Source organism: Acipenser ruthenus, chromosome 22, assembly GCF_902713425.1.
Source record: "Acipenser ruthenus chromosome 22, fAciRut3.2 maternal haplotype, whole genome shotgun sequence".
Classification (NCBI taxonomy): domain Eukaryota; kingdom Metazoa; phylum Chordata; class Actinopteri; order Acipenseriformes; family Acipenseridae; genus Acipenser; species Acipenser ruthenus.
In genome coordinates this window covers 4,100,910-4,120,073 of record NC_081210.1, presented here as the reverse complement: position 1 = coordinate 4,120,073, position 19,164 = coordinate 4,100,910, and the positions used below count along the sequence as shown (strand labels likewise).

The 19,164-nt window shown below is 38.6% G+C and overlaps 1 protein-coding gene across 23 annotated transcripts in view; it reads left to right on the top strand.

Moving 5' to 3' along the window:
* LOC117431445 (RNA binding protein fox-1 homolog 1) overlaps positions 1-19,164 on the top strand; it is a 603,925-nt gene that overhangs the window by 119,090 nt on the left and 465,671 nt on the right. Inside the window, exon 1 of one of the 23 annotated variants that reach the window (XM_058995823.1) lies at positions 2,847-2,864. The exons of the other annotated variants lie outside the window; for them this stretch is intronic. Coding sequence (XP_058851806.1) covers positions 2,862-2,864 — 3 coding nt within the window. The 5' untranslated portion in view covers positions 2,847-2,861. Of the gene's footprint in view, positions 1-2,846; positions 2,865-19,164 lie in introns of those variants that run through there. 23 annotated transcript variants of the gene reach the window in all.

Genomic DNA, 19,164 nt, shown 5'->3' with positions numbered 1-19,164 from the left:
CAGATGCACTCGAAATCCCTTCAGAAATTACCCGGCCCTAGCAAGGAGATCCTGCTGAAAATCTTGATAGCGAGCGCACCAGGCATGGGCTAGTGTCTTATCAGAGATAAACTTCAACCTCATTATAGCACTAGAGGGTCCAAGCGTTTACAGTGAATTTACAAGGCGTCTGCTGTAATGAAGGGGATCGTTATGGGGGTTAAGCAGCACGAGGCTAACACTATCATATGTTCTCTTAAAACAGGCATAAGAAGATAGGGTATTGTTGTCTTTCTTGAAAGTTAGTGTCTAGTGAATGGGGTAGAAGCATTGGTGTTTATTAAACTGGGTCGAGGTAACGCTTTTTGGGTTCAGTATTAGGACTGGAATTCTTTATTTAACAGTACTGAACTTCTGATTAAGGGATTGTGTGAAATATTAATGACTAATTGAATTACAATCTTGAGACACCTTTCAGCACCTTGTGGAGTCTATGCAATGCTGTATCAAGACTGTAATTAAGACAAACAGCTGCCCAATCCAATATTAAGAACAGGTCCTAATAAAGTGGCCTGCCAATGTATGTCACTCTGTGATCCATATAGGCAGGCTCTTGATATTCCTTGATTTTTTTGCTTTCATTCTTATGCCTTTGTTGTATTGGTGACAGCTACAGGAACAGCTGTTTTCAAAATAGGTGTATACACAACTAGGTATAAGGTAACAGCCAAGTGTAAAAAATATAAATATATGTTCAAATCATTTTGATGAAACCACTAGATGGATATAATGGATACACATAGAAATCTGCCAGATTTAAGGGTTACATTTTTTGCAAGCTTGGCTGCACTGGCGTAGATAAATGACTGGAGCTGTCCTGGTGGGTAATGAAAAAGTAGTTAAGGTGACTCTTTTGTCATTGATTAGGAGGGTATGGAGGGGGGGGGGGGGGGCTTACACAGACACTGTGCACCTTATGTCTGCTGTTCAGGATGAGGTGTACTTGTTTCACAGGGGGCAGTGACCAACATTTATATTGCTGGCTCAGGAAGGGAGTTTGTTCCTTGACCTTCTCCAAGGAGGAGAGTTCAAATAAACTCGAAGCACAGACAGACGTTATAAGCTGAATATCAAGACTGTGCCCTGGGCTATTCTTTTTTAATTTAGGGTTTATTGCCAGCAGTCTCCTGCTGTTCACTTGCTCCATCATAGCAGCAATTCTCATAGATTACTCCTTTACCAGGGAGCAGAGGGAACTGTGTGCTTTCTTCTGCAGTCCCTGGGTACCTGGTTCAAAAGTGTGGTCAGTTCATCTAACTGCTGTACCCAACCCACAACTTCTCTATTGTCCTACAAAATTCATATTTTTCAATTTAAGCTTGGGGTGTGTGCAGAATAACATTTTTGTGTAACTTCTGGTAAGTTTACCATTTCTTAAAGACCCATGATACAGTAGAAGTTGCAACCACAACGTCAGAGGTGAGTGAAGTTTGAAAAGTGTGGAGTATAATAATATGACCAATAACAACTGTAGGTTATTCTCCAGTCCCCATATATTATTATTATTATTTATTTCTTAGAAGACGCCCTTATCCAGGGCGACTTACAATTGTTACAAGATATCACATTATTTTTTTACACATTCATTATTTTTACATACAATTACCCATTTATACAGTTGGGTTTTTACTGGAGCAATCTAGGTAAAGTACCGTACAGCAGCAGTGTCCCCAACCTGGGATTGAACCCACAACCCTCTGGTCAAGACTCCAGAGCCCTAACCACTACTCCACATTATCCTAATAACAGCATCCTGCAAATTTGCTGAAAATGGCCCACAGGGAAGTTATATTAAGGTAAAGTAGACGCAGTCATTGCCTTGAAAACTTTTAAAATTGTATTTTTAATTACTATAAACTGAACTCTGCTGAGACTGTAGAACTCATTACACTGATGTGCTTCTCTTTGTATTAATGTGTTTGGGAGGGGCAGAGCATATTAATGGGCTGGCATTCATGTCGGATGCATGAACTGTTTGTTTTGTGATGTTATATAAGGACAGTGAACCACATAAAAGAAAATTATTTGTGTGGTCATGATATAATGGGGAATGATTCTTGCAGCCTGAACATCATTGCTTTTTCTACCTGTCAATCTTTGAACATACATATTGAATGGAAAGGAAACAGCTGTGTTTGTGTGCAGAATATTGTGTGTGTGTTTATTTAGGGGAGAGTGGCAATGTCACTGTAGTGCAGCACCCAGTATATGCACTTAGTTCTTTCCCTTCAGGCCCAGGGTCATTTGTATGACATTAAGGAGAACAGCATCTCTCTCTCTCTCTCTCTCTCTCTCTCTCTCTCTCTCTCTCTCTCTCTCTCTCTCTCTCTCTCTCTCTCTCTCTCTCTCACACACACACACACTGCCCAGCCTCTCTCTCCTTTAGTCCTTGGAAATAGGGTAGGTAATTAGAAAGCAAGGCAAAAAAAAAAAAACTTGCGGAGAGCTCTGGCCCTTTGTATTTGCCCACAGAAGTGTAATAATCTACACAGCACCAAGGTACTCCTGCGGAACCGTTAACTTCTGCCTGTCAGTGGACTGGACATTAGAAAGAGAAGAAAAAAACTTGAAGGAGGTGACTTAAAAAAAAAAAAGGAGGCAAGAATGATGTATTGTTTGAGCTAACAAATCATCAGAGCTGGTGGTGGTACCTTACCGAGAGAGAGAGAGAGAGAGAGAGAGAGAGAGAGAGAGAGAGAGAGAGAGATACACGACTGATTAAACAGGATCCGAAGACTGGTGTCTTGAAGACTCGGCAAGGAATCAGGAGGGGCTTGCTGTCTTTTTTTTTTTTTATTTTACCCCTCCCTCCCTTGGCTCTTATGGTGAGTTCAATTGTTTTCAGCTTTGAATGGTTTCTGAACAGTGATGTGACATGCTTGTTTGGATGACAAGCAAATGGAAGCAGTGGTTAGAGGTTGTTGACTGTAGGGTCCTTGGGATGTCAGCTTGCTCCATTTTGAGGTTGACTATTGCATATGTGTATTTTTTATTTGTATCATTAGATTAATATATTTTAAGATATTTTAAGCTATTACCGTAGTTTTTTTTTTTTTTGCCTTGTCACGATTTTGAAAACAGCAATGTGTGAAAATGTAGCAATCATGTCAAAAGTGCTACTCATTTTAGATTCCTTTTTCCTACAAAAAGAATGATTCCCTTGCAGTGGGAGTTCTGGATTTCTGACTCTATGTAATACATGGCATTGTGGGCTGATTTGAAAAAGCAGAGGATGGCCAGTACTGCCGAGCATAGCCATTTCTTACTCACTATGTGGGAAGTTTCTCACGCTTATTTGATGGTTAAATGAGTGTGACATGGCATTTGAATAGGGGAATGAATTGGTTTCATTTTAAACTGTGAGATTGCACACTGATTGATACTTCTAAGAATAAAAATAAATGAAATACCATGTAAACAAAACACTATAGTATCTAGTAGTGATGCCAACAATATATTATTTTGACCCCTGGGTTAATTTCGCCATTATTTTTATATTTATAATATATACCATAATATGGTATTCATTAAGGAGGTCGGCTTCATCTTTTGGCTGTTACTTCTGGTCATTTGTTCTTTAATGAAAAGGTAAAATTAGAAAGAATTGCTTATACTGAGAATAACATCTACATAAGATTCACCAATTATGACACAGTACATGCATATATATATATATATATATATATATATATATATATATATATATATATGGCCATCTCAATTGAAAATGGGCCACAGCTGTCCACTCAGAGCTGGTTATTTGAGTCCCTATAGACACGGTGTCAGAAGGAATTCCGGCTGCTAGCCGCACTGGAGCATCTGTCAGTGGGTTTGATGCTGACAAACTGCTTGAACATGTTGAAAAGGTACAGCAGAGTATCAATCTCAAAAAAAGAAAGGATCTAGCTATCTCTGAATGTAATTAGGAGATGCTGGCAATTTTTTTTTTTTTTTCTGGAGAAAGATGATGCTACTCTTAATTTCAGATTTACTTTTGACTGTAGTGCCACTGGGTTTAGTGGGTGGTGCTACAGATTCCATACACAATTTCTATGCTACAAGGTGTCATTCATAAATACGTCATTTACATTTTTTTTTTTAAGATGGTTAATATATTGTTTTATGTTTAATGTACTAATAGGATAAGTTATACATTGTAGTACCATTTGCTTTCAAAATATTTGTAAGATATTGGGGTCGTTTTAATTGTTCACACATCATTAATTTAATTGTAAACACATCATTTAAATAGGGCTGTTTTTGCGTAACAAGGTTATGGAAATCCAACATCTAACAGTGCCTTTATATATCTGTCTATAGAAATATGTAAAATCTCAGAGACGGTCCTATATTACAGATCTAAATTGCAGAGGTATTGTGATCGATCAATATTGTTGTGGGATCACATTTGAACCCCAACTTAAAAACACTTCCGGTTTCTGTAATTCGGGCTACTGTAGCTCATCTTTTGCTCGTCGCTGTACGTTGCATCACTTCTGTAGTAGTGTGCTTTCCGGTGGTGGTTTTCTGTAAATGTTTTAATTCCAGGACCACTCAGGAGACCTGTCTCGAAGGACACACTTTAATGCAGTCACCGCGTCGAGGGACAAGCCTTCTGCACCCACAGTAATGCACATTGTGAATTTACGAACAGCATTCTGCTCTCTTTGTTTTTGCTGAAAAGTTGCACACAACTCTCATACAGTTAATATAGGTCTAGTGGATCACCTTAGCACATACATTTGCATGCACTAGGGGGTTTTGAAGTTTTTATTTAAATTCTAAAATTCAGTGTTCAGGTAAAGGCGCATTCATTGCAAAGTAAGCATGTAAACTAGACATGCTTGGGGAAAACAAATCTTATTAGGGACCCCCAGAGTTAGCTGATGACTGACCTAAAGGGAAAAAACACTGGTACTTTGTATATATACTCAGGTATGCCTTTCTCTAAACATAGTGTGATAAGGACAGCCAGAGGATTAAGGAGATTCTCTCATGTTTAGTTTACCATGCACAAAATCAATGATTCAAGAAGACTGTGAACTCTGATGGTGGGAAGTGCATTTACACAGGCTCAGTTGCACCTGAGGGGGTCACTTCATTTCTTAAAGCTCAACATCTTTATGCATCAATGACACATACTGTATATTTTATGATACAAAAATATATATTGGGTATTTCAATTTAAACTGGGCCACAGATGTGGTTGTTCAGATGGTAATTCACAAGGACACATAAACTCCGAGCAGGGCAGAGACAGAACGTGGACATAGCCCTACTCCTCTCCTGTAATAAAGAACAACTTTAGAGGAATGCCTTACATTCTTAAATCCATGATACTGTTTCTGCAGTATCACATCCTTGTCAGTGATTACAGTTTTAACAAAAGCTAATTAATCATAACATTTCCCTCCTCAATTACCTCTTTTGCTCAAAGTGTGCTGTAACTTAGTTATTAATCTACTGTATCAACAATGTAGGTACTGAAAATGACCCTTCTGTCTTTTTAAAGGATTGCTGACAAAGAGTATTTTTAGATGCACCAAGGGCAGATGAGAAGGATGAAGGAAACCAAAGAGGAGAGAAGTGAACTAACTTTCTTATTATGTTTGCAAAATGGTTTAATTAAACAAATGATGGGTGTAGCCACTCAAAGAAAACATCTGGGTTCCTTAAATCTGACAAACCTTTTACACAACAGAATATCCCAAAAGACGAGGAACACAGATTTATATGCAATTAAATGCCATTTTATTGTAGTACAAACATTACAATGGTTCTGGTAATTTATAGTAGCAGAGATAAATAATAAATAGAAATAAAATGCATGTTTTATCATTAGACTTTTACCAGTTCGGTGTTTATACTTTGTTTCTCTAAGAGCACGCGTATAAAATAATAGTTAAAAAACATATATATATATATATATATATATATATATATATATATATATATATATATATATATATATACACACACAGAGTGTAATTGTGTGTAAATAATTAATGAAGTACATGATGCTCCTAAGTGAGTCTGCCTGCTGTGTGTGATTGCAAGCTGTGGAATCTAATCAGCAGGTAGGTGTGTTCCAGCAGGGCGTCAGTTATAAAAAGGCCCCGTTTATTCACCTCAGGGCTGCTGCAAAGCCAAGGACAACAGGCTGAACATCGTCCACGCTACCCGGACAAAGAGACCTAAAGACCTTGCTTTAATCCTCTGATCGCCGTGAGAGTAACCCAGGATCAGAATGTAAAGAAACTGAAACCGCCAGTATTGAACTGAGAAGATTAGTTCAGGGATTGTAGATCCCATCAAGGTATAGAGAGCGAGATGAATAAGTGGAATCTCCCATGTATTAGGAGTAGCACACACCGTTTTCACAACACCTTTTATTTTATACTTTGTGTACAGTGTTTTTATTTTGCCTTTTGTACACCAGACCGTATGTCCCACGTGAGCTACCATTGCAGGTAGCGTCATGTGGGGTTCCTGTATGTTCTGTCTGTGTTCACTCTATGTAAATAAATCCTGTTCGCCTGTGGGGTGTATCAACATGCCTGTCACTCCACAGCCAATGCACGCACCCACACAGCAGTAGCCTGTCACAGTAACTGTCTAATGTTCAGTACTCGATAAACACGCTTAAATATGATCTGTAAGTTTTATACAAGCATTTATTTAGGGGGCCTCAGCAGCATAAAATACAGTTGCAAAAAATTCCCTAACCCTCAACTACTAGCTAGCCAGATCGAATAGATCCCTCTCTATTTACACTAATAACTTTTGATAAGTGATCTTTTTGAAGTCCGCCATTAACTAATTGTCTCAACTAATACCTTTGAACCCCTGCACTCTGTTTTATTACCACTAGAACTACCACAGCAGTCATTTTGATGGTTTGAGGTATTCAAATTGAAATTACTTGGGTGTCCGAAAGTTATGTGGCTGTCCGTTTATGAATTTTCCTAAATACATGTATTAAATACCCTGATGGCGTTTCAAAGGCAGGATCGCAAAAATAAGGAAGTTATAATCCTGCCTACCTAGAATCGCCAAAGCAGTCATTTTGACTGCCTTTTACAATACCTGTTTTTATTTTGAATATAACCTACAATATTCTATTTTTTTTATATGCAAGCCTGTTTTATCTCTACTGGACCTGGCAGCCATCAATTCCTTTGTTTTGTACAAGGAATGCACCTGGGAAAATATCAGTAGGAGAGATTTCATCTTGAAGCTAGCCACAGCGCTTCAGCAGAAACATTTTGATCAGAAAACTGCAAAGCAGCAGAGTGCTGCAGCTCAACCTGGATTCAGCGCTGCCGACTGACAAGCGCAAGAGAAAACATATGTTACTTCCGTTTTAAATTTTAAAAAAATTAATTATGTTTTTTTTTTACAGTTTTTATGTACATATACCTGTTTACACCTGTTTATTTTATTTAGTTTTTCATTTTTTGAAGTAGTACTTTATATGTGGTAAATTAGAAAATAAACCCTTTTATGTTTAATTGTTCATTTTGATATGCCTCACCCCCATGGTCTGTCAGAGTTAAAACTTTTGCGGCTGGTTTCACAGACCCTGATTGGCACTAATCTTAGTCTATGTAATATTAATTTAGGTAAGGTAGTCCTTGGCTAGTGCTAATCTGGGTCTGTGAAACCAGTCTATAAACTGCAGCCTCAGTTGCTTATCTGCCTGCTTCCACTATTGAGCCTGCTTTTTGAAAATTAAAAGTCTTTCTCCACAGGCTCCTGTGCTCCCACTATTACTGAGGAAATTACCTCCACAGTCAACCTGATCAAGATGCACACATTACCCACATTGTCATTAGCAGCCTTTAGGTCTCACTGCCCAGCTTCAACTAAAACTCCCAGTGGTAAAGTGTAATAGAAATATTGGCTCTCAATCTACTATTACAGCTGCTGTGCTGACCAAATACACGCCCAACAGAAGGTTGAAATTGGCCTGAAAGTAAAACAATGTCAATGACAAAACACAAAATGTGCTGTAGAGCTGGATTTCGGTCATGTTGCTTATTTTACATTAGGATTCAAATACTGTACGGCTTCTTGGGTCAATTCTGAAAGGGAATGCAACCGTGTGGATTATTATAACTTTGTCCAGCTGTAGCAATTTAGCATATGGTACTGGAGTAAATTACCTCAAATTCCATTAGTGTTATGCGCTTTATAAGGACTAGGAGTCCTCACTTTGCTTCCCCTTCCCTCCCCCAGTGCCCAGATGTTCATACTTCTCTGTGTATACGGCTAATGCAGAATTAATAGATGTTAGGGGATCGGAGCCATGTCGAACAGAGACCATTCTTGGCACTGGTTCAGAAAAGCTTAGAGAGTGCGAAGCTACAATTGAAGGGCACCCACTGTTTAGAGATGTACGGGATGAAAGAGGTATTCTTAGCATCAGAAGGGACAGTGGAGGACATGCCACGGCTGTGAGGGGACGAGAAAACTAATTAATGAGCCTTTGGGAGCTGGGGACTGGCTACGTCAGCCTTAAAGTTACACTGCTCATTTCCTCCAGAGGCCCCATTATATCAAATTGAAAAAGGGCACACATGAACCTTTTTTTCCCTTTATGTCCCTGAAATGTTGAGACTTGGTCCACAGCATTAGGCACTAAATAACCCAATGATAACTCCCACCTCTATCCAGTAATTAATGTACCAAGGTTAAAGGGAGGGAAAGTAAAATATCCACTGAAGCTGGCAACCCAATCCTCAACCATACCCTTACTTTGGGGTTAATTCAGATGTATGTTAGTAGAAACACTAAAAGGTAGAATATGTAGTCATTCTTAGTAAAATTATATTTCTTTATGGGTTACTACAGATTCTAAAAACACATTATGTACTGCATAATTATGTTATTGTACTTTTATAATACAATATTATCCATCAGTAAAATGTCATGTTCGGTCTTGTAAAACTGAAAAAAAAACCCTGTGAATGGGTGGTTTGCAGTGCTGGTGTAGGGGTGATGCAGTGCTCTGGGTTAGACAAAAAAAAACAGTTCAAAGCAGCTTTATTTCCGCTGCGTTGCGTGTCAACAACTCTTTAAATAATAGTATGCACAGGCTCTACACAACAATGTGTATTGCACCGTGCTTAAAAGGAGGGTTACAGTCCCAAACGTAAATGACACGAGAAAAAACACACACACTAAACACAGACACTAACACGTAGATGAAAACAGTGCGTGCTCTCAGTGCAAGTGAGGTGCAGATTACCAATGGTGCTTTGTGCAGTCTGGGTTTGCGTGCTGGCCTCAAGCGACAGCTCCCAGATGTTTTAGCCGTCTAACAGTAACAATTAGACATGTATCAAACAAACAAAACACGAAACACTCACAATCTCACAGTCCTTGTTTCCTCTCATTAACCACAACAACGGAACCGATTACGGCATCACGTCTCCCTAAAGTCCCCTCAGCCCCGCCCCCTCCGATAGAAAGTTCAATCATGTCTCCTCTAATTCATGACTGACACTTCGCTAAACGTACTAGGGCGATGACTCCTGGTACCGTGACTCCGTCCCCTTCCGATTGACCCTGGAATGAGCTGTGAACCATTCAGTACGAGGCAAACAGTTCCTTTTATACAGCGCCCTCACAGGTCGGGAGGGAGATTGTTGATTTAGATTAATTCGCTCTCTGTCACAAACCCTCTCTCTTTTTTTTCTTAAAGTTCAATCTATCTTGCTTTTATGCTGTGCTGCTGGTCAATTAATAGAACATTTGTCAGCTAAAGTCCAGTGGCACTGTCAATGTCAAACCCCTGGTTGCGTAATATATGTACTTGAAAAACATTCACAGTTAGTTCTGTATGCAATCAGTGTGTAAAGATTTGTCTTGCCCTTGATTAAAAGCAAGCTGCTGGACAGACACTTCTTCTCTTGACCCTGACCTGTCACTGTTTAGTCATCATCTTCTGTAGCTTTATTAAAAATAAGCAGTTATTCCTTTTTTCTTGAGTGAGTGGTCACAATTAAAAACTTACACAGAGAGAGAATGATACAGAATTTCTATGCTCTATATACATTTATCATTACTTTTTATTTTTAAACACAACAGTACATTTAAAAAAAATAAAATTAGCATTTCCTTTTGTCATATTTAGTATCTGTTTGTGCTTTTTTAAATGTTTCTACCAGTATTTGTTTTCTAATATACAGAGAGATACAGACCTCATGTTAAATACTATTTCTTGAGTTATTGTCAATGTAATTCTAGGGTCACTTTAATGTGCACATTTTAGCATTACTTGATAACTGCTTACTGTAGTAACCACAGTATTACCTACATGCTTGAGTCTGAGAATAAGATACAAATAAACTGCCTGAAAATAGTTTATGAAGAACTTCGCCAGAAATATTTTGAACATAAGTGCAAAGCAGGTACCTGCAGCTGAAGGTAGTGACCCCGGTGCCAGCTGCAAGCACGACAATGCCAGGGTGCCAAATGCAATAGGAGGCTGTGTGGTCCAGGGGTTAAAGAGAAAAGGGCTTGTAACCAGGAGGTCCTCGGTTCAAATCCCGGCTCAGCCACTGACTCATTGTGTGACCCTGAGCAAGTCACTTAACCTCCTTGTGCTCCGTCTTTCGGGTGAGACGTTGTTGTAAGTCACTCAACAGCTGAAGCATAGTTCACACACCCTAGTCTCTGTAAGTCGCCTTGGATAAAGGCGTCTGCTAAATAAACAAATAATAATAATAACCAAAACAATATCTGCCAATTGAAATTGAACCTTCCTATAAGCAACCAATCGGCTGACACTTACTATTCCATATTGACATTTAATTGTGTATGTGAAGACCCAGCCCATATTACATTCAAGTTTTTCACAGGTTAAAACAAGTTGGAAGAAGGCATGTCTGGACGTGGTAGAACTTTATTAAAATTATACCGTATTTGATTTGCTGCAATCTTTCAGCTTATGCCCTCTGCAGGCATCAAGGAAACTGGTGGCATAGCTCAATTGCTGTGCGCTCCATTAATCTGTGCTGGTCTGGCCTCCCTTCAAGATGAGCCTGACAGGCATCTGGGGCTGTCATTGTTTTTCAGGGGGCATGGCTCACATGTCACCCATACGGCGACACTGATTTAAATAAAGACGTATGAATAATGTTCCTAATTAGTGACTGGAACTTGTCATCATTAGTTTGTTTACAAAGGTAGCGCAGGCCTTGACGTGAGCAGATGCCACTGCTGTCGGTAGCATTGCGTGCGGGCATGTGGAGACAATTAGTGGGCTGGGGAAAAGCATCTGCTTTCAAAGCATCTGAAAAACACTTCTCAGGGTTAGCTAGTCTCCTTAAAAGGATACTTTCGACAGTGTCAGTTTTCCTAATTACCTGCTATTTTTTACCTGTTTAACATTCCATTATACGTGCTCTGTGTGTATCTCTGTTGTATATTCTGCTTTGATCTGTATTTTTTTTTCATCTTGCTGTATATCTGATATATGTTTTTGAGAGACTGCGCTGTTTTTCCTTTGACAAGGTATATAACCGACTTCAGCTTTTTGTGAGAGGCTCACTGTAAATAAGTACCAATTGCAGCTTTAAATCGGCCTTGCCTTACAAAACCAATTTAAGCTTAAGACCCAGTTAATTGAACTTTAGCCAAATACATGTGGGTGATGACGTAGAGAAATAACATAAACACAAGAGCTTTCCACCAAAAATTAATTGATATAAGAGGTTGACCATTTTGACTGTGATTTAGACTGACTAATCATTTTATTGTTCATCTTTATTTTGGACTTATGGTAAAATAATTATATTGTCAATTAAATGTTTAATGATCTAATATTAGTACATTCAAACAGCTAAATAGTGTAGTATCTAAAAATACAGAGTGTCAGTACTAATGTGCGGTATATAGTGACCTCATGGGGTCTACTCATTGGATCTAAATATTAAGTATATTATCAAAATAGAGCACTTTGTTCATGGTCATGCAAATCAGAAATGGTCTATTTCAATCAGTAAAAATCTGGAAAGCTTCAGAAAGGTTCCTAGTTAAGTTATTTAAATGACAATGGTATTTAGATCCACCAAACCTATATCAATTGAATAGACCCCCAGATCCTGTGATTTATTAAAACAATTTTAGCCTCTGTTTCAGTCCCTCTTGTGTCCAGTTATTGCTGTACAATGTTTTGTTTTTATTTAGCTATATACAGCACTAACAGGAGCCCATGACATGGCACATTGTTTGAACTATGTTTTACACACCCTAAGAGATTTACTTTCTCTATCCACAGTAATCTTCCATAGGATGTGATTGATTAATGGTTCAACTATATTTGGCGATTTCACCTGAACCAAGCTGATGGCTTCTCTCACAAATGCTGAACACTGCCAAGGGGCCCATATGGAGAACATGTGGACATCTGTAGAGTAAATACTTTAGCAGTGCCATTATAAAGGTATGAACGTGCTGTATTTTTGGAAGCTATAAAACATATATAAAAAATGAAGGTTTGTAATTTAATTTGCTTAATTTTTGTTGGTCAAGTTAGGGTTTAGAAATGTAAAGAAGCCAACAATAACTTAGAACTGTAGCGGGAGATACTAGATTCAGCCAATAAGGGAGAGATGACTTATGACACCTTTGTGTTCAACGTTTATCACACAGTGAAGAGGAAGAAAACAGTGTACATAATAAACTTTAGAGTTTAGATTCACTCTGACATTGGCAGTTTTAAACCAGGCCCCCGAGCTGTGTTCTAAACCTTCTTGTCAAGTCTCCAAAACATAGGGGTTCATTAAAATTTTTTTTAAAAAAATACACAAATTGTGTAGTAGGTTGTTTAGATGTCGAGAAGCCATCTCATTCTTGCTAATGTTGCAGAGACATCCTGGAGCAACCTAGTGCCTGGAGCCCAGCCCCTGGCAGCTCCCTGGTTATCCAGTTGATAAAATAAGAGCCGTTCAGAAAGTGGATGGGGCCTTTAGCGGATCACTGGACATGATTCATGAAGAGTAATTCCTGGGGCCTGGGGTCCAGTTCTTCATGATTTGAGGAAGATGAGAGAAAGTCTTTCCAAACATGTCCTGTTAACTGAAAAGAACAGTGAAACAATCTGTGATTTAACCTGGGTGGATTGATATACTGTTACTCCTTGAAAGCAATGATAATTAACTTGTTTTTATTGATTCATTAGGCGTCTGCTGTGTATAGCACAACAAACACAAAATAACAACAACCTGATAACACATCCATAAAACATAATTTTGACATGTATACAACAAATCAGTGGTTTGTTTGTTTTACTACAGGTACATGCAAGGATCAAGAGTAGTTTTAAGATATGTTATAAATGATTTATATCCATAAATATGTTATCTATTATGGTTTATTTTGTTTAGTAACATTTGACTAATTCTTTTTCATACATATTTGTATTTATTTATCTTAATATATATTTAGTTAATACCTATATGCAAGTAATATCATTCAAATTGGGTTACACTTGTTAAAATTGACTTTTAAAGACGCTGGGCAGGGGGGCACACGGGACGACTAATTTTCATACATTGAAATTAACTTATAGCTTTGCAGGACGAATTTCATTTTAAGCACGCCTATTGTAAAAAAAAAAAAAACAGTACAAGAAGATATTTGGGTTTAAAATGTATACAAGGCCTGGAACAGAAAGATGGTTTAACAGGTGTTGATATAGCAACGTAAGATGTAATAAGCTACTTGATGTAAGAGACCGAGCTTGTACTTGCATAAAGTTCAGTTAATGGCTGTTTTTACAACAGAAAAAAAATAGCCATACCTTTTTTTTCCCTATAATACAATAGATAACATCACTATCATGAAAAAAACTACCAATTGCGTTAAAAAAAACTAAGTCATTTTAATACAGTATTTCTATGGATAAATGAATGCAATATAACAACTATGCCAAATCTTGAAGCAGGTCATATATTTTTATTCTACTGATTATTTAAAGTGTGCAACAACAACAACAATAATAATAATACTAATACGACTACTACCACTGCCTTTTTTCTTTTGTCAAAAAGTGAGGGGCCCCTCTGGCCACCCCAGCTCCGGTGCCCCTGCCTGGCAGTGTTCACATTCCTACCACAGTACTAAACCCTGGGGCACCTCAGATTCACTTCAGACAAGGAGACTGTTCTTTGTAGCACACCATGCATGCTGTTCTTCTGTCTCAATGGCATAATAGCTGTCATTCCCTTTCACCAAAACCTAGTAATTTAGAGTGACAGATCCAGGGGAGCCATCTAAATTAAAACAATTAAGCCAAGGACTGCTGTTTTTATCTACAGTTGCCTCCATTTAAAAAAAAAAAAACTAGCATCCCATGATTTCCATTACACGAGAGTAGATGTTAAAACTTCATGCTGATTTGAACTCGGCTCTCGCCAAGATAAGCACCAACTAAGACGTAGCTACAGTAAACTAATGTGATCCATATGTGTCTCCATCCATTTACGTTTCCTTCCATATGATGATGTAGATATCCTTCTGTCTGGTGTTAATGGCTGAAGTGTAATGCTGGCTCCAGGGATCAGCTTATTTTGCCTCCCTGGCGCATCAGCACACACAACGGCTGCGATGCTGGCTCCGGGGATCAACCACAGTGCGGCCTCCCCAGCGCATCAACATGACAACCGTCTGGATTGAGCTAAGTAGGGTACATCTCTGGGGTCTTCAAGTGGGCACCTTCCATCCTCAGTGTTTCGTCGACTAGCCCAGGACACCTCAAGAGGGCTCGACAGTGATTCTGGCGTCCCAGCATCACCCCCCTCCGTCCCCCACTCAACTCAGCCCAGCTTACTTACCTGTACATCAGCGTTTCTTTTGTGCTTGAGATCCCCAGCCAGAATCTTTCCGTCTCAACCACAGCCAGTTGCTGCTCCTCTCTGCTGCTTCAGATAAGTTCTTCACTGTGCGACGCAACTCTTGGCCACTGAATCCGACGTCTCTGAGAAACCGGGTTGTAGAGTGTGCCACAAATCCTCGACAACCCACTTCCACTGGGTAAACCCGGACTCTCCATCCTCACTGTTCCGCTTCAGTGGCTAGTTGAGCATACCACAGTTTCTTCCTCTCATACGCCTCATCTACAGCATCCTCCCATGGCACTGTTAACTCTATCAGGTGAACAAGGCGTGCTGATCCAGACCACAAGACAATATCTGGTCGAAGGCTAGTGGTGGCAATCTCAGGTGGAAAAATAAGCCGTTGACCAACATCTGCCAGCATTTTCCAGTCTCTAGCAGCTTCCAGTTGTCCTGGGCGAGGATTGGTTTTAACACCTTTTCTTGGTGGTTGCTCTCCTGGGCGGAGGAATGTTGTCTTTTGTGTGTAATGTTTTGATGGAACAGGTGGCAACTTATTGGTCATGTTACGCTTGTCTTCCAATGCTAAGGCCAAACATCGCAGCACCTGGTCATGGCGCCAAGTAAACCGTCCTTGGCTAAGAGCCACCTTACATCCTGTCAAAATGTGCCTTAATGTTGCAGGTGATGAACACAAAGGACATGAGGGATCCTCTCCTACCCAGAGGTTTAGGTTCTGTGGTGATGGGAGAACATCATATGTTGACCTGATGAGGAAACTGATCCTGCTCTGTTCCATTGACCATAGGTCTTGCCAGCCAATCTTGCGTTGTTCCACACTCTCCCATCTCATCCATTCTCCCTGCTTGGCCTGGGAAATGGCCTTTATACACCTCATCCTCTCCTCCTGCTTTTGCACCTCGTTGACTACCAGCTTCCTCCTTTGAGCTGGGGCTGCCTTGTGCCATGTAGGAGGAGCTGAACTGAGACCAAGACCCCCTCTTCCATGCTGAACTTGTCCCATGATATCACCATTACTTTATGTTCAGTGGTGGTAGCACTTTAATAGATGGGAAGTGGTAACCCTTGAAAACCAACCAGGTACTGTACATCGTAGAAAAACAGGCGCATGTGGGCATTCTCAATTGTATATCAAAATGGGATGTATAGCAGACTGTTTCTGCCATTGTTTACCTCTCTATGCACTTTATTAACACCTTGTTGGCTGTTAACTTTATTTATATTCTCTAGGCTTCGTTTCCACCTTCTTTTAAGTTTGTTTTACCACCGTAAGGCTTCCTTTGGTTTAGCTTCTTCTATTTATGGGAATGAGGGGATTTTATATTACTGTGAATGCTACCTTCGTTATCCGAACCGGGAGACATAGGCTTGGTTTACATGCACTTGAAAATCAAGCGTGACTTTAAGAGCATGGTCAATCGCTTTCTCACGATAAAAATAGCTGTAAAAACCCATGTAAACCGGAGCAGGAATCGTGCTTGTGGCTCACGAGGTTTCAGCAGTCAAGATCCAGTTCTTCTGACTTAATATCACGGAATCTCCAGCAGAAAGGCCGTACAAAACATAGACACCCCCCTCAACACACACACACACAAACACACACACTGTACATTTATGGACTACTTCAATACTAGAACCACCACGGTTATACTCATACCTACAACCACCGATGGCATGACGGTACATTTTAAACATCATCAGTATTAAAATGAAAGACAAACTCGGATACAACTCAAAAGTTATATTCTAGCACATCATATCAAACATCTGCACAGCCGAAACGCCGTATTTAAATGAACAATTAAACATAAAAGGGTTTACCACATATAAAGCACTACTTCAAAAATGAAAAACTATAAACATTTCAAAAGAAACTAGTGTGTAAACAGGTATATGCACATACAAAACTGTAAAAACAAAAGTAGTTTTTAATCTAAAAGGAAAGTAACATGTGTTTTCTCTTGTGTGTGTGTGTCACTCGGTGCATATTCAAAATAAAAACATGTATTGTAAAAGGCAGTTCTAGTGTTAATGAAATGTAACTTTTAGTGTTAACGAAATGTAACTTTTAGATGTTCCACAAACACACACAAAAACATATAAATTCTAAGTAGTAAAACTTGTTGAAATTATATTTGATATAATTGTGTGTGTGCGTGTGTGTGTGTGTGTGTGTTGGAAACCAGACAAACAAGCAGCTAATGCGCGATGCAATTCAGAATGTGCGCGACAACACATGAATTCATTTCTCTTGTTAAATGTTTTTATCTTCATGGCAATGCATGTAGCTCGCCTCACGATATTCAGAGTTGTTCTTTTCCTGCTTAGTAAGCAGACACGGACATTTAAATATCCCCTCCCCTAAATGACTATGAATTGAGTAATCTGCATTGGTACGGCCAATTTTATTTTTCCTAAATCAGAACTGCTTAGCAACGCATTTCCTGAAAAGTACGGCAAACAGGTCGTAAGGAAAACTGTCATGACTTGTGCATGTAAACGCTGCCATAGGTTGCAATGTCTACAAAAGGCAACATTGATTCCAAATGGGAAACACTTTGTATTAAGCTGTAATAATACAGTATGTACACATGTGTTTGTGTTGTTATAGTGCAACAACATTTCAGAATGAAAAAAATTGTAGGTTGCTGGCATCTTTTGGAATTACACTATTTACACAGGCCGTTGTGCATTTACAATATAATTGCTATGTAACCGCACACCCAATTACAGTTATTACAGTGTAGAGGCATCTAACATAAAGTGTTACCCACAAGTGTATTGCCATTTAATATGCCTCATTATAATAATATTTAACATAATTAATAACATGTTTGTAGTAGAGATTGAGGATAGAACCCCAGTCCCCTATGACCAACACACTGTATCATTAAAGACAAACATTTTACTCAGTCAGCTATACAAGTTAAGTTCAACATATAAAGCAGCATAAGCACCATTAATTAAAATTTTAAAAAGCTGTTAGTTTACTAACAGCTTATGTACGAACATAACTCTGTCTTACTGTATCTGACCCCACAAAATGTCTATTAAAGCAGCTATCCTTATAAAAATGGTTACAAACTTAGTGTAAAAACCATTTAAGACTAATACAGACATTGCACAAATAATGTACAACTGTAGTAGGAAGTGGTTGACTTTTTTGTTTTGTTCTAATTTGATGTGATTGGGATGGGGTGTTGCAAATTGTATGTCAATTGAAACTTTAATTACCAAGTAGTTGCCCTCCAACAGTGGCACAATTGTTAAAAGGGACAGTGGTACAGGGGCTTATTTTTTTTAAACAGAAATCCAGTAAATTAGCTTTAAGTGACTGAATGCGGGTCTGTACGTTGATTGATTTCCACGCAGAAAAGCATCTTAAAATGTAATTTCTAGCTGCCATTATGTAGCAATTTGGGATCGGCATGCTGTTCGAACTCTAAGGGAGAGTAAATGAGTTAATGAACCATTCACGTTCCAGTAATGTGTGTGCTGCACTTCACTAATTACGAAGTCAATTAGTCAAAATTTGTTAGCAAAAAAAAAGGAAAAAAGAACCTTTATTTTGTTTGTTACTTCTTACTGCGCCCATTTTTGCTTGAATGTCTTATTTTTCTGTTGTTATTTTCTGTTGTTATCCATATTTTCTCTTTAGAGAACTGAGCATTCTGCTTCAGAAGCTTTGGTCATGGAGTAAAATAAATTCTTGGCTATTTTCAATGCAATTTTCTATACTATTTTTACAAGAGAAAGGAACTTCTTTATATGACTCCACATAGATCCAATCCAAAATATGTGTCGTTTTGCTACATAATTGATCTATTAGGTATATTTTTTCAAATGCACAATATAATTGATCATGGATATCAATAATCTTCTGCCTTTGATCTGGTTCACATTATTGATTCATGGATCTATAATAATAACCATACATATAATAAGTACATACCTAACTATTAACTAACCAATTCCCCTTTTTATCCTGTCTGCGGGAGTCCACAGAGGAGCATGAATAGAATATTGATAACCATGGTGACTGACAATATATTTTGATGATCTATTCTTGTGAACAAGAGTAAGTATGTTCATTGTCCTCTAAATGTTTCTTTAGCTGCAAAGAAAAGAGGCCAAATGCAGTTATATGACTTTTTCTTTGATGGCAGGATGGTTTGGAAACTGGGTTATAAACTAATCTTCAAGAATCCTGTGCTTTGCAGAATGTTTGCTGTGCAGTTAGTTAGTTTAAAAAAGACACCAG